This window comes from Prunus dulcis, chromosome 4 (genome assembly GCF_902201215.1).
Source record: "Prunus dulcis chromosome 4, ALMONDv2, whole genome shotgun sequence".
NCBI lineage: Eukaryota > Viridiplantae > Streptophyta > Magnoliopsida > Rosales > Rosaceae > Prunus > Prunus dulcis.
In genome coordinates, this window is record NC_047653.1 from 2,679,603 (window position 1) to 2,702,690 (window position 23,088).

The 23,088-nt window shown below is 40.4% G+C and overlaps 5 protein-coding genes across 9 annotated transcripts; 2 read left to right on the forward strand and 3 right to left on the reverse strand.

Annotated features, from left to right (window-relative positions):
• The first annotated feature begins 245 nt into the window (after positions 1-245).
• LOC117626800 (dnaJ homolog subfamily B member 1-like) lies at positions 246-2,580 on the forward strand. The gene is made up of 3 exons (XM_034358642.1): positions 246-824; positions 1,119-1,555; positions 1,912-2,580. The coding sequence occupies exons 1-3, from the start codon at positions 660-662 to the stop codon at positions 2,348-2,350; spliced, it is 1,041 nt and encodes a 346-aa protein (XP_034214533.1). The 5' UTR covers positions 246-659; the 3' UTR covers positions 2,351-2,580.
• Positions 2,581-2,695: 115 nt separating this feature from the next.
• On the reverse strand, positions 2,696-13,157 carry LOC117626801 (homeobox-DDT domain protein RLT1). Its single transcript, XM_034358643.1, has 18 exons — positions 12,441-13,157; positions 11,890-12,342; positions 11,165-11,238; positions 10,341-10,748; positions 10,173-10,262; positions 9,936-10,100; positions 9,589-9,811; positions 9,345-9,445; positions 8,949-9,035; positions 8,693-8,845; positions 8,435-8,590; positions 7,672-7,881; positions 6,824-7,537; positions 6,186-6,740; positions 4,961-5,590; positions 4,732-4,836; positions 4,205-4,468; positions 2,696-3,826 (listed from the first exon to the last, which is right to left on the reverse strand). The coding sequence occupies exons 1-18, from the start codon at positions 12,592-12,594 to the stop codon at positions 3,074-3,076; spliced, it is 5,295 nt and encodes a 1,764-aa protein (XP_034214534.1). The 5' UTR covers positions 12,595-13,157; the 3' UTR covers positions 2,696-3,073.
• A 1,366-nt stretch (positions 13,158-14,523) lies between these two features.
• On the reverse strand, positions 14,524-17,807 carry LOC117626802 (triose phosphate/phosphate translocator, chloroplastic-like). 3 transcript variants are annotated; one of them, XM_034358644.1, is made up of 12 exons: positions 17,110-17,807; positions 16,926-17,000; positions 16,776-16,841; positions 16,490-16,568; positions 16,266-16,386; positions 16,066-16,161; positions 15,798-15,910; positions 15,616-15,693; positions 15,400-15,516; positions 15,168-15,267; positions 14,985-15,085; positions 14,524-14,855 (listed from the first exon to the last, which is right to left on the reverse strand). In XM_034358644.1, exons 1-12 carry the CDS (start codon positions 17,364-17,366, stop codon positions 14,838-14,840), a joined length of 1,221 nt encoding a protein of 406 aa, XP_034214535.1. In that variant the 5' UTR covers positions 17,367-17,807; the 3' UTR covers positions 14,524-14,837. The 3 variants fall into 3 exon arrangements, with proteins under 3 accessions (XP_034214535.1, XP_034214536.1, XP_034214537.1); XM_034358645.1 differs by having other exon boundaries at positions 17,105-17,345; XM_034358646.1 differs by lacking the exon at positions 16,490-16,568 and having other exon boundaries at positions 17,110-17,373.
• A 1,874-nt stretch (positions 17,808-19,681) lies between these two features.
• On the forward strand, positions 19,682-22,323 carry LOC117626803 (pentatricopeptide repeat-containing protein At5g46100). Of its 3 annotated transcripts, none has more exons than XM_034358649.1 (3): positions 19,682-19,813; positions 20,051-21,617; positions 22,213-22,323. In XM_034358649.1, the coding sequence occupies exon 2, from the start codon at positions 20,162-20,164 to the stop codon at positions 21,596-21,598; it is 1,437 nt and encodes a 478-aa protein (XP_034214540.1). In that variant the 5' UTR covers positions 19,682-19,813; positions 20,051-20,161; the 3' UTR covers positions 21,599-21,617; positions 22,213-22,323. The 3 variants fall into 3 exon arrangements, with proteins under 3 accessions (XP_034214540.1, XP_034214541.1, XP_034214539.1); XM_034358650.1 differs by having other exon boundaries at positions 20,081-21,617; XM_034358648.1 differs by having other exon boundaries at positions 19,682-21,617.
• Positions 21,960-22,934, reverse strand: LOC117626804 (protein DMP4-like). The gene has a single exon (XM_034358651.1). It carries the CDS (start codon positions 22,844-22,846, stop codon positions 22,202-22,204), a length of 645 nt encoding a protein of 214 aa, XP_034214542.1. The 5' UTR covers positions 22,847-22,934; the 3' UTR covers positions 21,960-22,201.
• Between the last annotated feature and the right edge of the window lie 154 nt (positions 22,935-23,088).

A 23,088-nucleotide genomic window follows, 5' to 3' on the forward strand; every position in this document is an offset into this window, starting at 1 on the left:
AAGTCAAGAATTGAAATCATTCAAATTCACATGTGTTAACAAACACGTAGAATTTGAATTATTTCAATACCCATTCATGATCGCAGCACCGCATGTGTCACAATTGCATTGGATCTAATGAGAAGAGCAATGGGGTTGAATGTGGGCGATGAATACGGGCAAAAGAAGGGTCGTCCCATTGGTTTGGGCAAAAGGCAAGAAAGATGAACAGCAAGCACGCCCCTTCCTTCCACCATCGTACTTGCATAATTGCATTGCACCCTCCACAGTCACGAGCCCCAAAGCCCAAAATTATTCACAGCACAGCAACACACAAAGCCACCTCTCCGCCTCCCGCCAGCCGTCACACTCACACGTGTCTTTTATTGGGCTCAAGCATTTGCCACCTCGTTATGCCCTTTTACCATACTGTAAACTTTAGATGCCACGTCACTACAAACCACACAGTAAAGTAAACTCTCTATCTGGAAACTTCCACACCGTTCTGGTTCTTTCGACATATTGTTTCTCTTTCCTTCGAATTCCAGTGCCACTTTCCTTAATAAGAACAAAGCATCAGTTTTCGAACATACTCAATTATAAATTTTGATAGCCTTGAAGAATTTGAGCAATTCATTGAGTTTTAAAAACACTAGCAGCTGTCTGAAGAGCAGGAAGATATGGGTGTGGATTACTACAAGCTTTTGCAGGTTGACAAGAACGCCACAGATGACGATTTGAAGAAAGCTTACAGAAAGCTGGCCATGAAATGGCACCCCGATAAGAACCCCACCAATAAGAAAGAAGCTGAAGCGAAATTCAAACAGATCTCTGAGGCCTATGAGGTTGGTCTTGTCTTCACCCTTATCTTCCTTTTCTTCGTTCACCTATTTTCTTTTGGTTGTTGTTGTTGTTGTTGTTGTTTTTTACTTTTTATCATCTGGGTTTTATACCTCTAAGCGAATCCCACATGTTCCTCACCTCCTTTTCTATTTAAGTCTCATTGTATAAGTTAAAATTTCTATCTTTTATATATAAATTTCCTCAAAATGACAGAAAGATTCCATCTTTCATCGTTTTCTAGATGGTGTACGAATGCCAGAGCTTGGAATCTGATATTGTGTCTTTTGAATTTATAGGTTCTGAGTGATCCCCAGAAAAGAGCAATTTATGATCAATATGGAGAAGAAGGCCTAAAAGGCCAGGTGCCGCCACCAGATGCTGGTGGTCCTGGTGGAGCTACCTACTTCCAAACTGGGGATGGTCCAAATGTCTTTAGATTCAACCCCAGAAATGCCGACGACATTTTCGCTGAGATTTTCGGGTTCTCAAGCCCCATGGGTGGAATGGGAGGTGGAATGGGAGGTGGTGCTGGTAGTGGCATGAGGGGTACCAGGTCCTTTGGTGGACTGTTTGGAGATGACATGTTTAGCTCATTTGGAGAAGGCCGGCCCATGACTCAGGCTCCACGAAAAGCTTCACCGATAGAGAAGAGGTTGCCATGTAGCCTTGAGGAGCTCTATAGGGGGACTACTAAGAAGATGAAAATATCAAGGGAAATTGCAGATGCAAGTGGGTAAGTTCCTGCTTATCACTCAGTTTTATAGAACATACTTGTGTTTTTACTTTTGTACTTGTTTAATTTATTTTATGACTTTTTCATAATCAGTTATTCATTCATTCGACAATTTCAGAAGTTTCTGTAAAAAGGATGTCAGCAGTTTTCTGCATTCCAATTTTAGTTGGACTTTATTTGAGTTGATCTGTTTATTGTGTTCTTATCTTTTGAAAAGAAAAGGAAAAAGGAATATAAGTGTTGCTACCATCCCATTTCCCTGCTGTTGATTGAATGATTCGTTATTCATAATGCAAGTCATGTGACCAATCTATATCTATTTTCTGGTTAGTGACCTTACTTATCATGTGATGCAGGAAGACCTTGCCAGTGGAGGAAATCCTAACCATAGAAATCAAGCCTGGCTGGAAAAAGGGAACAAAAATCACCTTCCCAGAGAAAGGGAATGAGCAAGGAAACGTAATTCCTGCAGATCTTGTGTTCATAATTGATGAGAAACCACACAGCACATTCACAAGGGATGGCAACGACCTCGTTGTCACACAGAAGATCTCCCTAGCAGAAGCTCTCACGGGCTACACAGTCCATCTGACCGCACTAGATGGAAGGACCCTCGCCATCCCCATCAACAATGTCATTCATCCAGACTATGAGGAGGTTGTCCCTAAAGAGGGTATGCCCATACCTAAAGACCCATCCAAGAAGGGCAACCTTAGAATCAAATTCAATATCAAGTTTCCGAGTAGGTTGAATTCTGAACAGAAAGCCGGAATTAAGAAACTTTTGGCGGCATGATTTGATTTCGGGGTATGATTTGATTCGAGTCATTCGATCCACCATGCGCCATGCGAATCTTCTGGGATCTTCTGGGACGGTTGTGAATATGTTTTTTGAGATGGCCTGGATTTGTATAACTAGTTAGTCTTTGTAAGGTTAAACATTTGTTTGCCCCACAGATGTAAGCTGGTCAATTCTAGCTTGGAAGCAGCAGCAAATAAAGCTTAGTTATGTGTTCTAGAATTTAATCTTGTTCAGTGATCGCATCACACGATTGTCTCCAATATAAATGACCCTTTCTCCAAAATTGAGTTGCTTGTTTAAAAATGGGAAAATAAAAATGAGAAAAAACTCTTATCAAAATATCTTCAAATACAATCTTCCATGAATATAACTGAAATATAAAAGATAGGATCTTTGCAGTATAACTTGCTCACCTTTTTCATTAGGTAAAGGTTTGTTACACGCTTAAAATGACTTACATGTTACACTGCACAACTAGTGCAGGACCTCTATCCAGTACTTCTATCCAAACTACTGCTAAAAATGTAATCCATAAACAGGGAAAGTTTAAAATAAAAGGGAGGCTAATAATAATAACAATAAAAAGAAGATTTGGTGGGGCAATATTGATTCCATCACCAGGATAGGATGAGCCGCTAGTGAAGCTGCAATATCAAAAATTATATTGCAGCCAGTATATCTGGGATGCTTGCACAAAGGCAGTTCAGGTTTCAAACTTCAATCACTATAGTCATCTGAAACTGCAGAATCTGAGCCATCATCATTTGTAATCTTGTTTTGTATTTCATCCGAGGCATCACTCATATCTACATCCCCCTCTGAATCTTCATCTCTCACTTCTTCAATGCCATTATTGTCATCTTCAGAAGCATCCATATCCTCATCACTTGCTTCCAGTAAACTCTCGTGCCATCCGCTGGAAGTCCCATCAAATCCAGTTTCCCAGTTTCCTTGTTCATATCCCACTGCTTGGTCATCGTCTTCAGATTCCAATGCCTCTGCTTGTTCATATCCCTCTCTTTGTTCATCACCTTTCATATGGATCATATCTATCTTTTCATCATCCCATTCCTCACCCAAGTTTCTCGGGGACTCCCCTCCACTCTCAGGGCTACTGCGTACGTCAGTCATGCGGCCCAGAGGTGTCCCCTCAACAGCCCTGTCCTTTGTTCTCCTCTTTCTAACAGTTCTGCGACCCCGTGCACTCCCTTGTCCTTGTGTTCTTTTCCCAACCGGTCTAAACCCTTGATTCAGATTCCCACTACCCTTTTGCCGACTTGCACCAGATTTGGAATTATTCACTTTTCTCTGCCACTTTTTACCGCGCCCTTGCTCACGACCTCCCCTACCACGTCTAAAGCTGTTTCGTGCACTTTTCAGGTGAGTATTGTTCTCTTCCCGAATGTATTCATTGTGGCCTACTTCTGTTTGTTCAGACTCTTTCAGTGGGGCAAGTCTCATAGGGAGCTTCTGTGGACAAGAAAAGCACATGTAAGATCACTCGTTCATGGCACGTTGAAAGTTGTATAAACACCAGCAACGTAAATTCAACATATTCTATAAGGCAGGTCCCATGCAGATAGACTGATATGTAAGACCACTTGTTCATTGACACGGTGAAAGTTGTATAAACACCAACATCAATTACATCCTGTGGCTAACATATTCAACATTGGGGGGTTCCATCCAGATAGACTAGAACCGCCAGATCTTCATAATATCACAAGATTTGTATTTTTCTAAAAGAATTGCAAGCATTTGTGTCAGTAATCATACACCTGATTCTCTTTCAACTTCTTTTTTTGGGGAACCCTCAATGAGAGCAGAGAGAAGAACAGGAACACTCACCAGATATTCTTTGACTTCCTTGTCTCTGTTGGGCTCAGCTTTCTCAAGCTGTATATGTGTAATCGATGAATCCATCTCATGAAGCCTCAGAGCCACAGCTGCAGTGGTATGTGGTATCCAAGGAAGTAGGGGAACTGATCCACTGTCTAGAAAGTCAGGAACAAAAACCTCTGATTGTTTGCTGGTGCCAAGTAATTCCTCCGTCGCTGCAAAGTTTGATGACAGAAAGTCTCGCTTCACGGCAGTCTCAAGCAGAGTCAATATCTGCAACAAAGTTTGTCCAAAATTGAGCAACTCAATATATAAATTATGTATCACGAATTGACACATCATGAGCCATGGTCATACTGGTCCGAAGCTCACCGGTGAATAGAATACCATAACACGTAGAAAAATGCATGCGGAATTGATGGATAAATATTTCCACATGATATTTTCATATTGTTTGTGAAAAAAAATCAGGAAATTAATTTACATCATGACAAAGGTTGAATCATAAGAATGAAACTAAAAAAAGGTAAGACAACCTGTAGAAGTTCTTCCGTTGATGATGATGCATTCAGTTTCCCACCCCAGGTCTTTCGACGGTCTTCAGTCCAAAATGATTGAAGAGCTTCTGGTGGAATAGATACCTATCAAACAGAATGTCAGTGATGTATAGACTCAATAAAATAAAATAAACAAGTGCACATACATTAGATGCCACGTTCTTAGGCAAGCAAACTCAAGATTATAGTGAAGCCATTAGCATCTCACCTCAATAAGAGCTATTAATGCCTTGAGCAATCTTCTGGCCAAGGGAAGAGAAGTACATGGCATATGGGAATCCCAAGGTTCCAACTTCCTTTTTTCTTTACATTGAATCACATGTTCGCTAAAGTTAAAATTTGCATAGAAAGCACTGAAAGTCTGATGGCAAAAAGCACAGTGGGAATCTTCGAAGTAGTAACAACTAAGGCAGAAATCGCAAACATCAAACAGTGATCTGCACCTCTTCTTCGCATACTTCATGGCACAAAATGTAGATGAGCTAAAGCATTCTTTCCACATCCACTTCTGAAAATCTTGATACCTTCTCAAGGCAGCCCTTTTTTCTGCTTCATTTCTGTCAAGCTCAATTCTGAAAGAAGAGGATGTCTCTGCTGTATCAGAATTCAAAGCACAAACAGTACTGCCAGGGCTGTCGAAACCAGAAGGGCAATCAGGGCTAGAATCCATGTCGGCTTCATTTTTAACACGGTTTTTACTTGGGCCTGCACTGTTAGGACAATGTGAAGTTTTCCGAACATTCTCCTTGAAGGATGCCTCAATCTTTTGCAACATTAAGCGTAGATGGGATTCCCTAATCCCACGTGTGTCCAGAGACGTCAATAGAGCATCAAAGGCCTACACAGATAATGGATTCAACAAATTAAAATAATGAAAAAAACAGAAGAAGCAAGGTTAAAACCAAATACAAGTCTAAAAGAATTGAACCAGAAAAGTATTTATCAACATTTAGCACCAGAAAAAGGTTGAAAGCGCAAGAAGCCACCATTATTGGGATACCAAGACCAAAGCATCTTAATCTTAACTTTGCAGAAAAAGGAATATAAGAAACTCTTAAAAGGAAAATTGAAACAGCATATCAAATCTAACAAACATAAAATTTGATTCAACCAAGCAAGCAGACAAAACCTATTACCAATGTAAGACGTGCTGCCAACATCAATCACAAGACCCAAATCTTGATGATCAGATATTTTATTCCAATTGGTAACAAGGCCAGCAAACAGATAATAAAGAATCAACTTTGCTAATAAGCAAATGATGCCTAGCCCAACCTCAATTTACTCAAAAGGGCTGGAAGGGTCAATGGCAGTTTCTCCTAAGGAGGATGAAATGCAGTCATAACCAACAAAAATATTCACCAGTACTAAAATATTCTCATGTCATACACAAGCCCTGAAACAAATTGTTAAACCCGTAAGCATTTAAGTACCTCTTCAGTGTCAATAAGCCTCCAACTTCCATTATTCAATTCAATAAAAATCCTGCCTGAACCAGGATCATTGCTTGATGCAGATGCAACAAATTGCCAGTATCGATTATGCCTGCGATCTTGACCAAGAGGCAGGGACCTATATGCATACATCTCTTCTGCTCTATGTGCAATATATGATTTTAACTGTGAGCGCGACCTTTTTGATGCATATGCAAGTTGCTGACTCAAGAAGTTGTCAGGACCCATGGAAATATCTTGGGTTCCTAAAGTCCTTTCAACAGGCAAACCATTAAGCTGATTCTGAACCCCTTGTGAACCATGGATTGACTTTTGATTTTCTGCAGTGCCTGGAGATGCTTCAATATTTCTATTATCAACATCCCGTACAGGGCTTTGTCCATCCTCCACTCCGATAACTTGTGTTTCAGATTTGCCTCCCACAAAAGATGGAAAATCTAACTTACCGACATTCTCTTCTTTTAGGCGACTTTTATCAAGCTGTGCTTCTGCCCACATTTGCTTCTTAAGAGCATTTGCAGCTTCTAAGCGATCCTGTTGAACTCGTGGTGTCAAATTTAACACAGAAAATACAACAATTCATTGATTTTCACAAAATTGAAAAAAAAAATGTTTACCTCAAGAACAACACGGATGGAGTTTCCTTCATTTGCAACACCAATTAAGGTAACCAGGCCATTAAGACGCTCTTCCACACTGAGATCAGAATATTCCCCTTCTGTAAGTCCTTGAACCCATGACTCACCTGATTTGCTTTCATCAATCTCCATATTTTCTTGGTCAAGATTACTAGCACTAAAATCCGCACCCGAAACACACTGTTTAGAGGAAGCACTAGGGCAGTTTGCATCTTTGGAACCACTCACTGGGGAAGATGAAACATCGTTTTCAAACTCATTTTGCACATTCAGTGCAACATCATTGCATAAATCCTTTCCATTTTCTGAGAAAGTAATTACTTCATTGTAATCATCAGGGGATTTCTTTGCAACTGATGGAGTAGCTAAGTCATCAACTTCTGGATCGTCATCAACTTCATCACATTCAAAGTCTTCGTCTCTTTCAACCTCATCATTTTCAACCTCATCAGCATCATCTCTTTCAACATCATCGGCATCTTCTGCAGCTAAAAACCCATTTTCAAATATCTGAATTTTCTTCCGTGCTGCAGAAAGTATGGCCTCGGCATCAGCAGGATCCTTTCTGTAAGCAGCTCGTACGCGATATGTTGAAGGAGCTATTCTTTCGAAAAGCTTAGTATCTCTTGTCAAAGCAACAGAAATTGAAGCTTCAGGAGTCTTGCTTGTTGTCAGGTCCCGAAGGCCAGATTTCTTACAGAAAAGAACAAATAACAGAAAGAGAAAAAAAATCAGGAAAGAGGGAGCAAATAAATCCCGATACCAAAAAACTCAACTCTTGTCGCAAGACACACAACAGAGTTTCTGCTAACATTAAATCAAATCACCTGAATCTTGTCAGCAAGCTCTAACACTGTTAGTCCCTTGTTTCCCTCAAGTGAAAGCACATGAAAAGCTGCAAATTTTACAGTTCCAGGAGTCAACCGGTGTCTAGATTTTCGTGGGGCTAGTAAGCCTTTTTCTTGCATTATTGCAAATGCATTTTCAGCTGCTGAACCATTGCGAAGATTAGAAATTGCATCCTGACAACCTTTACCCTGAAATTACAAGTAATACTGTGCGTTTTACAATTTTTGGAATTATTAAAAAAAAAAAAAAAAAAAAAAAAAAAAAAAAAGCATGTCTGAATGTACTCTATTGATTGAGCAAAATTTACATAGGGACAGCCACCTTTAAGGTGGTTTAATATGAATGAAAATTGATACTGAATTAGAACACGCCGTCCAATCTGAAAGTCCAAGATTTTAAGTCTTTGAGCCTTGTGCTAATATTACACTTCAAGCTAAGTCCAAACGACATTCATATGGGTTCCTTAGTTATTTATATTTTAGAGTTTTTTAGTAAAAATAAATTAAAATTCACTTTTGTTGTGCTTAGTATGCTAAGCCTGAACTAAATCACTACCTCAATTCACCCTTTCATAGAGTTCAACTCACAAATCAATACTGAGCGGAGAGAAACATCTATCAGGAGAGTATGACCATGCGGTATTCCTTTTGTTTTTCAGTTTTTTCCTTTTACTCTTTCCTTAACTGATGAAGGAGATGAATTCCTTTGAAAGAAAAGATAATAAATAATTGAAAAGAGAACCTCATCATTATCAGGAGAGTATGACCATGCGGTACTCCTTTTCTTCAACTGTGGCCCAAATCCGGCAGACAGTGCTAGTTGCCGGAATATTTCTGGCCATGTTAGCAGATTTAAGTGCTGCTGCCAGTTTCGTATATCAAAGCCCCATGCATATGCCTGAAACAGAAAGTAAAATTCAATATATTTAAAGAACAATTAGGAAAAAGCAATAAAATGAACAAACAAAACAACTGCAAGCATGCAGAGAGCGAAGATTACTCCTTCAACAATCTGTGGATGTCCACCACCAGGATTAGCAGCACCATTTTGATTTACTCCTAATCCAGTAGAAGGAGTCCTTGCAACATCTTCAATATCTTTTATAATCAACCTCAAGAGAGCAACATGGATCTCTCCTAACAACCTTGAATCCTGATATCAAAATTGTATGGAATTAAACAGCAGCAGAAAACAGATGAAGAACAGTTAACTAGAATGCACAATTTTGAAACAAAATAACTCATTGGTGGCTCACATAGTCATGAAAAGCTTGAACAAACTCATCAAGAGTAAAAGGCCATAACTCGAGAACATCAGCAAAGGTAATCAAAAATCTCCAAACCTGTCACCGTCACGATACTCAATTATCAGAACCAGAGGCATAAATTCAAATATCAGCAAGAAAATAATCTATTCAAAATAACATGCATATGACATTATTGGAGAGAGCATTTAATTTATAACTGCACAGAAAAAACTGAAAGCCATGAGAATCACATGCCAAGAAGAGCATATTGAAGCTGGACCATAGATATTACCAACCATGCAGTGTGCATAAGGAAATAATGTAACCATCAGCCATACAAGAATATAAAAAATATACACATAGTACTTCTAAAATCTCATGTAAAAGGAAAAAGGAAGGACGCACCATTAGGAAGTTACCAATATTCTCCTCTGAGTTGATCCACGGCTGAACTGCAAATGGTCTTTTTAATTGCACAGACTTAGGTGGGAATGCAGCCAGAGAATCTAAAGCAGAAAATCACCTCATCAGAAAAATTGGTAGAGTTACTACAGAAAATAATGAGCCAAAACAATGAAGACAATCTCATGGAGTTGAGGAGGGGAACACAAGATGAAATTCTCAGTGCAGAATGCCAAGCAATACCTACCTCTGAATGCATCAAGGTTTTGCAAGGTGTCAAGATCAATACAAATGATTGAGGATAAACCCTTGCTTGCAGCAGCCAATTCCATTAGTTCTAGTTGCTCATCCTCAATAAGCTCCATAGATTCTTTAGCAAGCCTGCGTGCAGTAGCCTTCTCAAGTGCTGCTTTGCGTCTCACTGCCTCTCTCTCTTTGCGAAGCTCTTCCTTTTGCCTCCTTTTCTCAGCCTGCAAGATAAACCCAGGAGAAGAAAAGCAAAAAAGACAAGGGGGGATCAAGAATTTATCATTTTATGCTGAAAAACCAAAGATACAAAACAAATGCATTACATTAGTGGCTCCTCAAACTTACTCTTATATATTCTTTCTGCAAAAACTTTTCCCTTCGTTCAATTTCACGTTTTTGCTCACGCTTTGATCTCTCTTCCTCTCGCTGCCTTTCACGCATCAACCTCTCTTCTTCTTTTCGTCTCTCACGGTCATGCCTTTCCATTTCTTTCCTCATTCGTTCCTCATTCTATAAACAGAAAAATATCAGCATACAAACACCTATAGTTCAGAACAAACATTTTGGAGTGAAAAATAGAACCTTTCTCCTCAGAATATCCTGTTTCTCCAGCTCCTTCCGGATCCGAATCTCATGAGCTTCAACTTCTTTAGCAATTCTAGCTTCTTCACTCTACAAGGGGCAACTATTAAAATAATCCTTGATTGAGAAAATATAGTTTTCGAATAAAATTGAATTGCACAAGTATACCTTGCGTTTCCTCTCCATTCTCAGCATAGAGTCATTAATTTGACCATCAGACAATACATTAGAGTTTTCCGGTGCAACAGTAGGAGGATCACTAAACTGAGTATTTACTCTAACATTAGTAAAGGAGTCCCTTTGTGGCACACAGCCATCATCACCAGGAGATGGAAAGGCCACTGCTTGCCTCTCCTGCTGAGACAGAAGACGAACACGCGACACATGACCATGACCATGGACACCATGAACCCTTGACAAAGGCTCATTTCCAACTGCAAATGATGAAGCTCTGGCACTAGGACCATCAATTGGTGAATCTTGAAAATGAGATTGTGCGGCTTGTCCATATGCATCAGACCGAATACTGGAGTGATCTTGAAGAAATGGATACTCATGGAGAGCCCTTGGAGTTGCCTGAGATGAAACACATACTAATTCAAAATTACAAGTGGTGATGCAATTGTCTTATGGTTATTTGATAGAAATACATTCACTTTCTATTTCTAAACAACACATCATTTGAAAAGAGTGCGTTTATCAGAGTTTCTTAACAGAAGGTTATGGTATACTGGCAAGCAGGAGAACAAAGTAGTGGTATATTTATTCGCTAAAAGAAAATCTAATACCCAGAACTTGGAAAATGAGAGAGCAAATGGACGCTTCTCTCGTATTTTTAGGGATAAAGTCACATAAGTTATAAAGGATGTATCATACTAATAAAAAAAGAGCAATACATGTATATCACTTAATGATTCACCAGCATATCATTGCATATGCCATCATATGGTGCATATAAAGTAATAACTTTTATCAAAGAAAAAGAGACAGACTTTATTTGGTTTTGCATCATGCCGCTCATATTTGCCCTCCAAAGCATGGGCAGCCCGCTTCTGCTGCTCTGCAACTGCTTCACCAAGCATAGAAACAAAAGGGTTAGCAGCAAACCGATCGCATACAAGAATCAGTCAAACAATAGGCAATAATATGCTAGGTCAATAATGTGGCCTTTATTGAGCAATAAATCATATGTTTTTGCAATTTTTCTGATTCCAATGCAATAATTTTAGGAAATAGTCCATACTTTTAGACCACCCCCACCACCACAAGATGAAAAAATTTGGAACTCAAACTTCTTAACATAATCACCACAGTGCATAAAGCCTCAAAGCAAATGTGAATGTTAAACTACACTAGAAACCAAAGTTAAACCAACTAAAAAAACCTTAATTATTAAGAAAATTGGTGAACCAAGTAGCAAGTGTGATCCAAATGCATCTGGAAACTTGTAAAGCCCATGACTGCCATAAAATAAACAAACTTATTGATACATTTAAACATGGCAAAAAGAAAAGTCATGAAAATAATTTCTGTTTATCTTAGAGATGGGAATGCAAAATACAAATATGCTCTGAGAAAAACAGACCATCATAAACTCACTAGACAACTACAAGCACAAAATTCTCTGCATAATGCTGCAACGAAATCCCATATAAGTCAAGTACAAGGCATTGCTGAACTGAGCTGTACAATCAATAAGGGAACCCAATAGTTATACCTATAGGTGCCCCGAACGCATCTGGCGGCAACCGATCGAACTCTACGCCGAGAACTGGCCCATCTTCCCTCAATGGCTCTCCCAATTGAGCTTCCACACAAGCAATGGCTCTAAGCTCCAATATCGACTGGGGTGACTCGTAATACCTCCTCCTCATTGGCACGTCGTCAGCCCCACTCCTGGAAACCACATTCCGCAACTCCGCATGCCCAAACGGGCTTGAGCCGGAGCCTGAACCCGACCCATAATCACTACCTGGCTCAGACCCGTGAGCCAAATCATCAATAGGAGGCTCGGGCAAAGTGGGCACCGATTTCCGCTGTTTCTTTGTTGGACCCCCTTCCTTTTTGTCCTTCAATCTTCTGTGACAGAACCACATCTGCAACTGCCGATCAGTAAGCCCTAATTTTTCCGACAGCTCCGCCCTTATCGCCTCCGACGGGTAGGTCTCCACTGATCAAAAACCCAAAAAATAAAAGAAGCTTCAATTTTCACAGACAGTAACTATAAATTTAAAACAAAAAAAAGAAAAAAATCGAGATTGAACTTACAGGCATAAGCTTTCTCGAGGGTTTCAAGCTGAAAGGGGGTCTTCATCTGGCGCTTGGGCTTGCTCTGTCCCTCACTGGAATTATTAAATTTCCCATTACTGTTGTTATTTTCATGATTTTTAGTCGGATTTTCTCCTTCGGAAGCACCCTCCATTGAAGCAAGATCAAGATCTGGGCAGAACAAAGCTTCTTCCTTCAAGCCTTCAAGGCCCCAAACCTCGAAACCTCGAAACCCTAGAATTCCCAAATCCTCATGGAGAGAAAAACAAAACAAAAACTGGGTCTTCCGAAAGCAAACAAACAAACAACGAAGAATCTGATTTCTCCTTTTCTCTCTCTCTATCTCTATATCCTCTCTCTTTTCCTTTGTTTAAACAAATACCGTAACAGTCAAGGAAAAGATCAAGAAAGAGAGAGGCGTAGAATTATCATGATGGAATAATGAGAATAACATGAATAAAATAAATGTGAATTTCGGGGATTGACATGAAAATATGACAACAACAACATCAATAACAAGAATAATATCAAAAAATAGGAAAAGGCAAAATCAGGAACATAAAACCAACAGTCTTTCCTCACTCTAATTCCACCTTCCATAATTTTCTTATTTTTTTTGTTTTTCACTTTTCTATTTCTATTTTCTTTTCTTTCGGTCTTTGTTTTGTTTTTGTTGCCTTTTCTTTTTTTTTTTTTTAATTCGATGGTACTTTCATACTTCGTTGCGTCAAACGATACGAGGCCCTTTTCTCAGTTTTAATGTTGCGTGGTTTGGTTGGGCTGGCTAAAAACACGAACCCAAGTTCCAACCAACAAAAATGAATTTCTTTTTATTTTGTGTTTTGTGTTTTGGTTCCAGCGAGCGGATGCCGAAAACTTCTCTTCGTGTTTGTTTTTAATTCGATTGACTTTTCAATTTTTTAGGTTGTACGAGTTTTTTCTTTCGTTTTTTTATGTTTTTTTTATTGATGACTCTAATGTTATTGCAAGTGTGCGTGTGTGTTTGATTTCGAAGGCTTCTGTCTGGTTGTTAAATTTGGGTTCTTTGTGATCTTTGGATGCGATCTTCGGCTGCGATGATCGAGCATGTCTTTCTGGTTTGTGTTGTTGCGGGCCCCGCTGTCCGCTTTGGAAATCTTTGGGCTAGGCTTTCTGAGCTGGGCATGTATTAAGTACAAAAAAGGGTCCGCCCACAACAAATTTTAGGCATGTTATATTTTCGACTTTTATGTTTTCTGGCTTTTTTGTTCTTGATAAGTAAACATGTTGTTATAATTTCTTGATCAGAGAAAAAAATATGTCGTTATAATTTTAATTGTTTCTGAATCTTCGAGCATTGCTCGAGAAGAGTTCGAGTAATGCTCCAGGGTCCCAAAATGCTCGAGTACAACTCGAGCGATTATTTTTTTAAATCTTGGAAGGAAAAAAACTACATGTATTTATTGTGTTATCAGAAAAAATTAATTTTCCAAATTTCACAACTTCCATACTAAAAGAGCATAATAAAATACCAACACCAATTAATCAATGATCATTGAATGCCAGCAGAGACTTAGCTGCCTGATTTGAAAGATGCGAACAAGATCAAAATGTTCCTTTGGGGTCTTGGGCTCTGAGCTCGTGGCAAGCTTCTCACCAGTGAGCAAATGGCTAAAAGACATCAGCAGAGGATATCATACATCTTGCTCTAGCTGTAGTGGTCCACTTGAATCTCTAACCCTTCTTTTTAAGGACTGAGATAGAGAGTACGTAGAGCTGGTAAGGTCCTTATCCTTTACCCCTAAACCTCAATATTCTCCATTCCTAAGGCAAGAGTTTTTGGGTCTAGAGTGAGTTTCTGCCCTCTCAATTTGGTCACATGAAACTAGAATATCTTTGAGCCACTTTCTAAAGTTCGACGCGATTCTAATAAAAACACTTATGAGCAGAATGAGAGTGGGAGTGAGAATGAACTTAAACAAAATAAATAAATTCTTTGTCTTAAATATCGTGTATATTTCCTATCCTTTCTAATGCATTACTTTACTTTTGAATGAATGAAGATCTACCCAAAACATGTAAATTGGCAGTTCAAGCATGTCTCTAGATACAGATAGCAATCTATTCACTCACATATAAAATCTCCATTATGTTGACCCTTTTTAGGCTTCCATCCGTAGGAAGAGCTCATTGTGAGAAAGATAAAAATTGATACATTATTGAATTCCAGTCAACATGAGACCATTGCAAATTAGAATGTCTTTGTGCTCTCAATCAATCGGAGTAAAAAAAACGTTGGAAGGGGGAAATAAACTGTGACATGGATAATAGACAGATACTCAATTTGCCATTTCTTCTGAAGGGAATTTATGAAATTTACAATGCAAGGTTCCCTCCATGTCCATTCTTCCCTTCTTCTCATGCAGCTTTCCCTTGCTGGGTTTTATGAACCAAAAAAAGGGTCAGAAGAGCAATAATATTAGACAGATAAATTTATTTAATGGAATTGGATGCAAGGGACTAACTGCCACATGCATGAGCTAAATTTAGCTATATCTGACTTACTCGTTTCTCTTCTTCTATTTTGGCCTTGATGTAAGAGTAGATTGCCACTCCTGCAATCGCAATGGCTGTCCCGATACCAGTTTGTGTTGAAATCTTGTTGCCTGTGAGCAGCAAGTAGCAATTAGTTATACAAAAGAATAAGGAAGTTGAAGAAGCAAAAGCAGAAGAAAAGAAGAGCCTTACCAAAGACCAAGATGGAAAAACCAATCACAAATACACGTTTCAGCACATTTCCAACTGCATGCGTAAGAGGTGCCACTCTCTCCAGGGTATTGGTGGCCAACTGATAATTTCATAACAGGATACTGATCATTAACTTGGGCAAGATTTGAGTTATTTTGAGAGGATTATCCTCCTACTATTACAAAGCCATAGAACCATAAGTTACAATAGAAAGTAAAGAAAACAAATGCACCTGATTATAGAGATGGTAGAACAATCCCACCCAGAAGAGATCAGAAACGAACTTGACAAGACCTACTTTAGCAATTACATCATTGAAGCCGTACTTAATCAGTTGAGGCCCCTCTACCTGTGATATGAGAGAGGACATTGAACCAAAATTCATCACAATTTTTGTTTCAGTTGCACAATCAAACTTCAAGGGTTCTCAAGTGTAAGTTTTACTCACGATGAGAGCTGGTGGAATGCAGACAAGAAGAGCAATGATCGAAATATAGGCATAGAGATTGGTACTGTCCATATCAGTCTGCAAAACCAATAAAACGTTATACAAGTAAGAAGCAATCTTTAGCTCCCCATGTTCTGTCCTATTCAAAACAAAATGCTAGCTAAAGTTCCAGAGCCACTCACCATGGCTTTCTTTGAATAGATACTCCTGTAGGTAAAGGAGATGTTTGAAATCATAGCACTAATGAAGCCAGTCCAGTTGAATGACAACTCAGTCAGCGATGCCATCGACACACCTTCATTTTAAAAGTACGTAAATACTAAGTGAGCAAAGACAGTCTGAATAAATTCTCATGGCTCGTAGTTTTTGGGTATCTGCATGATTTACATTTTCCATAGTTTTCAATAGTATGATTGCAACAACGGGATGAACATAAAGAGAAGAGCATACCAAGAACAACAGGAGCCAGGGACAGCCATAGAGACAAGGGGATTGATTGTCCGAGGATAAATTGCGAAGCAGAGGCATTGAAGAATGGCTCAAGAGCTGCAACAAACAAATTCAACGTCTAAATGCAATAATTAAAAGTGCACTTGAACAATTTTGGCCATTGTACCAAACATATGAGAGCATAAGATTTGTCCTCTCACCTTTGATGGTATGTGTGAAGGAGACTGCAACGGCAGCAAATGAGACATTGCTGGTGACGTGGCCAAGTGCATGGCACACGGCCACAGGGATAAGCAGCTTCAACAGGTTTGAGTCAATAGGCTGCACGGAGAGGAGAAACACCAGTCAGTCACATAAACAAGACAACCAACTGAACAGACTGAGAATAGCATTATGGGCCTGGGCCTGAAGTGAATTCACTTACAGCGCGTTTAGGAAGGCCCACGGCCCAGCTTATCAAACAGTACACCACTCCCACGCCCAAGTGCACAACCGACACAAAACTGCACACAAACCTCAAACCCACTTATTCGACCCAAAAAAAAAAAACCGCAAACCCACTTCATCAGAAGTTCAGAACACAGACCGAATTCAAATGGCTAGAACCAGCTAAATTACGCCTGAACATGAACACATATGCTCTCCTACGCTTTTTCATTTATTTGTTTACAAGAATTATAGGTAACGAAAATTGAAAATGGCACACTTACTAGGGATAAGGGAAGTAATTGTAGATCTTCTTGTTCATGATGTTGAAAATCACATTCAGAAAATACCTGCGCGCCAAGGACGACTCCGTAATTTCACATACAAAATATTTCTCCAAAAAAAATGCTTGAAAAGTTCATAAAAAAACGTACCACATGAAGAAGAAGAAGCCGGTGAGGATAGCCGGGTACTTGTCGAAGAACCCGAGCGGCGCGACCTTCGCGTCCCTGTTAAGAGCACCGAGTCAGGCAGAAAAGGCCAAAAAGAAAAAAAGCATTAGTCCGGAGGCCGACAGGGCGAGTCAGACCGAGTCGGAACGGAGGAAACGGACCTCACCCGGCGGAATCGTTTCCCTCGGTCGGAGAGGAAGCGGCGGCTAGGCAAGGCCGGAGAATCTCCCTCTTCAACGGTGAGGCCTCGAGCAGCAGCGCGGGGCGGAGTTGCCTCCCCCATATGAGGTTCCCGCCCTCGCTCACGGCGCCGATAAGCCGAGCCGAGACGAACGAAACGGCGGCGTTTTCCCTGGGAGATGGTTTGCGGTGGCAGGGGAGGGCTCCGAATGTGGTAGCGCGTGATAGCACTCGCGACTCCATGATTGCTGGGGCAGTGAGAGAGAGAGAGAGAGACAGACAGACAGACAGAGTGGAGAATGTGGTTTGGGAAGCTGCAGTGAGCTCTTATTGGTGATTCAGAGTAGACACGCAGCACAGCAGAGACAGAGATGATGCGCACCGTTTTGGAGTGGGTGTTCGAGGGCGGTTAATTGCTTTTGTTTTTGTTCGTCTGGGATATAATCTGTTACGACGCGGGACAAGTTAAATAAAATGCATCCCCCAGTGAGATTAGATGAAGAACTTGAAATGATGAATGGGAGGGTGTGGAGAGGTCGATGATGGCGGGATATGGTGAGGTGGGGGAGGGAGTATGGGAGGTTATGGTCGGTACGGGATATGTTTATGGAGGAGAGTGAGTGAGGGAGATAGGGATATAACTGTGGAGGGGGGTGGGGACATCTTATCCCCAGCGTAAGGCTTACGAGCAACGAAGATTGGCAGTGTTTTGAAGCCTCTTATCGATTTTGTTTTCTTAATGGCTTTTTTTTCTTTTTCTTTTTCTTATTTGTGATGAACTGTCAAAGCTGTCCGTGATGTTGTTATATGGGGTTTTTGCTTTTTATTCACTGTTCTCACGAGAAGCCAACTGTTTGCCTCTGTAAAAAAATTATTTCTGCAGTCCGTCCCAACCCAACTACTAGTCTACTAAATTAATTTCGTTTTCTAAGTAAAGAGGGAGATTCAAATTTGGAACCGAAAGAAGAATATCATTACATTAGGAGTAAATTAGTGATCTACTTGGCTACTATTCCGGTCATTGAGATTTCAAGTTTTCTAAGTAGCAAGAAGAAGGAACATGCTCACTCCTATTGAACCCGGCTATAGCCTATGGTGATAGGATAAAAAATCCAAGCACAAGCACAGGAGTCGGAACTGCCATGCCAACGCCAAGATGCGTTACAAGCTTAGGTGGGCCCAAGCCACCAAAATTACCCGGGGCTTGCTTGAACGGGTTGTGGTATGGATGGCAACAAGCTTTCATAAAACTCATTGACGAGCCAAGGAAGTGGTAGTTTCGGGTCACTTGGGGGGCCCAAAACTCAAGCCTATTTCTTCGGCCCGAAATGTATGGGTTAGCATGAGAGAAGAGAGAGCATGACCCAATACCTTAGAAAAAAAGTGCAAAGCCTGTTAGAAAAGGCTAAGACAATTAGAAAGCCTAAACGTGCTGTTAAAGTGCAATAGGCAAGCTGCTTCCGGCAGCTTGACGAAAAGCCCAGTAGATTGACCAGAAGACATATCACCAATTCAAAGCCTAGGAAAGAAAAGCCCAGCCCAAGCTCTCTGTAAAATATCTGGCCAAGCACGTTTTGTCCCTATCCGAGAGAGTCAACAGCAAACATCTTAAAAACCAGAGGAAATCCACACAAGCAAGAGGTTTATCCGCTGAGTAAAACGTAGCTCCTTTCCCTCCCATTGTCCTGGCAGCTTGCATAGGAAAGGTCGAGAGAAAAACAAGCGGCTCTTCACCTCTATGAAGAAGGGCCAGCAAAACCAAGACCTTGGAACCGCAAATGGGGTCCTTACCCATATGTCTTGGGCGGATAGGATTCATCAAAGAAGACGAAGTGGGGAAAAACAATGGAAAGAGGGAAGGAACTATGACGAAATTAGAACCCTGAGTGGCTATAAAAGGAGGACTTCTGCTACCCAGAAGAACCAACCCACTTCCAGAGCTCGACCAAGCATTGTCAAGCAGCTGGAAAATCTACTCAAGCCACCCCATCTCCCCCTCCATTCGTTTTCTTCCTTCATCAGGAAGGAAACCAGCTGAATCTTCCTTTGCTTGCTCTAAACCTCCATCCTCCATAGGAAAATTCATCTCTCTCTCTCAAAATTGCTAAACCTGTGAAAGCCTAGCTCCCATGCCACATGCTCTTCAAGCCAAGCTCTTCTGTAAAATTGGTTAAGTTTGTTTGGGCTATTAGTGAGGGAAGCCTGAGAGTGTTTTCGTAACAGTTTCATCAGGCTCTGCGAAAAACACTCTTCCAGGCGCTTGGTATCGAACCCAGGCACTTGGGGAATTTTGCTCACTTCTCTTCTTACGACAGCCCAAGCCCATTCATCAGGCTGCTGGAACAAAAGGCCCCAACACATCTTTTATAACAAGTTGGTTTTCTTGGTGGAATTGAAACCCCAATATAGAAGAACATTGTCAACTAAACTATAACTGGCCATTTATTGGGCCTATGACAGCGTAAATTGTCGATGACCCGATCCATTTGTCTATGGGCCTAATTGAAGCATTGCATTGCATCATTGCATGTTCCCATTTTGATCCAAATTGCCAATGTCGTCGAGTATTCGCGCCCTAGGCCGTCTAAAGCCTCTGCTGCTGAGCATTACCATTCAGGGACCGTCCAAGACGTCGGGAAAATACGATGAGTCTGAAAGAGAAAAACAATTTCATGATAATCAGTCCGCAGGTAAGGTTGCTGCTACTTCTGTTTAAATTAAATTTGTATTTTCCCCTCAAAAATTTTGTGTGATTTAAAGTTCCCGCCTAAGATTGGTGTTACGGGACGACATCTGTTTGATGAAATGCCCCACAGAGTTTAGACTAGGTGGCTTCTTAGCTTGAATTTTACTGCTAATCGATTCATGTTGTTCGTGGGTAGTTCTTTTTATCTGGTTCTTGTCTCATTTTGCTCTTATGTTTATAGAAATGTAGAAATTGATTCAGAGATTTGCAGGCAGAGCTTTTATTGTGCAAAACTGAAACATAATTGGAAGTGAATGATATTGTCTTACTGAGAAAGAGTGCTGCCAATACAATGGGAAGCAAAACTTTGTTTAAATGGTCGCAAATCACTACTTCCCAAGTTGAGCAGCTGATAAAAGCTGAAAAGGACATACAGAAAGCTATTCTCATATTTGATTCCGCAACAGCCGAGTACACCAATGGCTTCCGGCATGATCACACCACCTTTGGTCTCATGGTCGCTAGGTTAGTCTCCGCGAACCAGTTCAGGTCAGCCGAGGCGTTACTTGATAAGATGAAGGAGGAGAAATGTAGTGTTACAGAAGATATATTCCTCTCTGTTTGCAGAGGATATGGCCGCGTTCACAGGCCACTGGATGCTGTCAGGGTCTTCCACAAAATGGAGGACTTCCAGTGCAAACCAACCCAGAAATCTTACATTACCATACTTGGCATTCTTGTTGAAGAAAACCAGTTAAAGATTGCTTTCAGGTTCTACAAGTATATGAGAGAAACAGGCATTCCAGCTAGCGTTGTGTCGCTTAATATTTTGATCAAAGCCCTTTGTAAGAACAGTAGTTCCATGGATGCAGCTCTTCGAATATTTCGTGAGATGCCCAATCATGGGTGCACCCCAGATTCATATACATATGGTACTTTGATTAATGGATTGTGTAAGTTAGGAAAGATTGGTGAAGCAAAAGAGCTCTTCAATGAAATGGAAACAAAAGGTTGTTTGCCCTCTGTTGTTACGTATACTTCCTTGATACACGGCTTTTGCCAATCCAACAATTTGGATGAAGCTGTGGGGTTGTTTGAACACATGAAAACCCAAGGTATTACTCCAAATGTCTTTACTTACAGCTCTTTGATGGATGGACTTTGCAAGGGTGGGCGTTCTTCACAAGCAATGGAACTATTAGACTTAATGATTCGTAAGCGCCATAGGCCAAACAATATCACTTATAGTACTTTGCTTCATGGACTCTGTGAAGAAGGAAAGCTTCAAGAAGCTTTGGAGATTCTAGATAGGATGAAGCTTCAAGGCTTGAAACCAGATGCAGGGCTGTATGGGAAGGTAATTAATGGCTTTTGTAACATTTGCAAGTTCCAGGAAGCTGCAAACTTTCTTGATGAGATGGTCCTTGGAGGAGTTTCACCTAACAGACTAACTTGGAGCCTTCATGTAAGGATTCATAATGCAGTGGTCCAGGGCTTGTGTAGTAGCGGCAATCCAAATCGAGCTTGTCAGCTGTATCTTAGCATGCGTTCCAGGGGTATCTCCATAGATATGAAGACATTTGATACTCTAGTGAAGTGTATCTGTAAAAAAGGGGACCTGCACAAAGCTTATCGAATTGTTGATGAGATGGTGCTTGATGGATGTGTTCCGGATGAGGGAATATGGAGTTCCATGGTGGATGGATTTTGGAATCGCAGGAAGGTGCGTGAACCTGCTGAGTTGTTGCAGGCTGAGCTGATGAGCGAAATGGTTGAGCCTGAAACATAAATCTGAAAGTTTTGAGCTAGTAAGTGCTCTTATCCACGTTTCATTTATTTGCTTTCTGGTCATGGAAGTTTGTTCACCACATTGCCTTTTCTTTTTCTTTTTATGAAATTATAAGTTACTGGCTCAAAATATGACTACTTACGTGGCACATGATTTATAAAGCACTTGCTTAGTATAATGTCATTGGTAACTGTCCATAGTGAATTTAACCATGAACGTTGGTAACTGTAGCGCTAGAAAGGATTTTTCTGTATATTAACCATGAAATATATTTGGTTGACAATCTTGAAGTAAATTGTTCTTCCTATTATTCACATACCTCACTCATGTACTACACTCTTTGGCATATAAGAGAAATAAGTATGACAAGCATTTGTTAAATCAGTACCAGATACAATCTATCCTGTCAAGAATCGAGGTTTTTAAAAGCTATTTCTTTAAAGGTGGAACTAGGATTTACAAACAAAAATAGAAATCATATAACTGACATTGACAGAGCTTGGAGGAAGCTGATATGGAAGAATGAATAAATAACGTTGTGTGCAGTCCACAATTTTAAGGAGCACGCAGGCAAATATTTCTTAATTAACAAAAGAGGAGTTGTTAATTTACAGACAGGGGGAACCCAATTCCGTGGCGCTTGGTTGGAAACACAACAAACAACATACTGCAAATGACACCAATGCCAACTGGCAATGCTGTGAGAATCTCCTGAGCCTTATCCGACGGTGTTGGATAGAAGCAATTCACTACATTCTGATCAAATAGTGCAACAGCTGCAAATACAAGTATTGACATAAAGGCATGGAGGAAATCTATAAACTGCAGTTGGAAATTTGCATCAACTTCGGGTGAAAGGGTGGTTGACCCATCGATGATCCATAAGCCTCGGAATGTAGCAAAGCCATAACAGACATTTCCATTCTTGTCTCTATAGCTGTCAGTGAAGCTCAGTAGAAAACATGAAGCTCCACAGAGGGCTACAAGACCAGCAGTCATGGACCGGCTGACTGAGTCACAGTTGCCTTGGTTTGAAAATATGGGTGCTAGGAGCTGAAATGCAAGAACTGTTCCGGTTGGTAAAAGATTGGCCAAATGAGCTGTGCTTTGAAACGTCTGGCGAATGGCTTTCTGTATCAAGGTTCTTTCCTCCTCTGTTACGGACTTTGACATATCTTGCAAGAGGGGAAGTTTTTGTTCATCATCAGGCCAGTGCCGGGATTCCTCAGCTTGTATCTTGATCTCCATTGACCAGAAACGCTTGAAGCTTCTTTTCCCTTAATGTTTTGGTCTCTTTTCTTGGTTTGTTTTAGAATTTTTTGTTGGGAGGAACAATGTTATATAGATAGAGAATAGAAATGAAAAGAGTGGAGGTAAAGGGAGGGAAGAGTAGTTAGTCATGCCTTGCAAGGAAGAGAAACCTAAAACTGGAACTGAAATTGAGACAAAGCTGCTACCAAATGGGATTTTTGGTTTCGTGCATAGATCTT

Excerpts from the sequence above, each read along its gene's own strand:
- LOC117626800 (XM_034358642.1), top strand. The coding sequence starts at position 660 with ATGGGTGTGGATTACTACAAGCTTTTGCAGGTTGACAAGAACGCCACA. Across the intron at positions 825-1,118 it reads AGATCTCTGAGGCCTATGAG|GTTCTGAGTGATCCCCAGAA; the intron begins GTTGGTCTTGTC and ends TTGAATTTATAG. Across the intron at positions 1,556-1,911 it reads GAAATTGCAGATGCAAGTGG|GAAGACCTTGCCAGTGGAGG; the intron begins GTAAGTTCCTGC and ends CATGTGATGCAG.
- LOC117626801 (XM_034358643.1), bottom strand. The coding sequence starts at position 12,594 with ATGGAGGGTGCTTCCGAAGGAGAAAATCCGACTAAAAATCATGAAAAT. Across the intron at positions 6,741-6,823 it reads CCATCCGTGTTGTTCTTGAG|GATCGCTTAGAAGCTGCAAA; the intron begins GTAAACATTTTT and ends CGAGTTCAACAG. Across the intron at positions 4,837-4,960 it reads CATTAATAGCTCTTATTGAG|GTATCTATTCCACCAGAAGC; the intron begins GTGAGATGCTAA and ends TCTGTTTGATAG.
- LOC117626802 (XM_034358644.1), bottom strand. The coding sequence starts at position 17,366 with ATGGAGTCGCGAGTGCTATCACGCGCTACCACATTCGGAGCCCTCCCC. Across the intron at positions 17,001-17,109 it reads GAGGGAAACGATTCCGCCGG|GGACGCGAAGGTCGCGCCGC; the intron begins GTGAGGTCCGTT and ends TGCTCTTAACAG. Across the intron at positions 15,086-15,167 it reads TTTTTCCATCTTGGTCTTTG|GCAACAAGATTTCAACACAA; the intron begins GTAAGGCTCTTC and ends TGCTGCTCACAG.
- LOC117626803 (XM_034358648.1), top strand. The coding sequence starts at position 20,162 with ATGGGAAGCAAAACTTTGTTTAAATGGTCGCAAATCACTACTTCCCAA.
- LOC117626804 (XM_034358651.1), bottom strand. The coding sequence starts at position 22,846 with ATGGAGATCAAGATACAAGCTGAGGAATCCCGGCACTGGCCTGATGAT.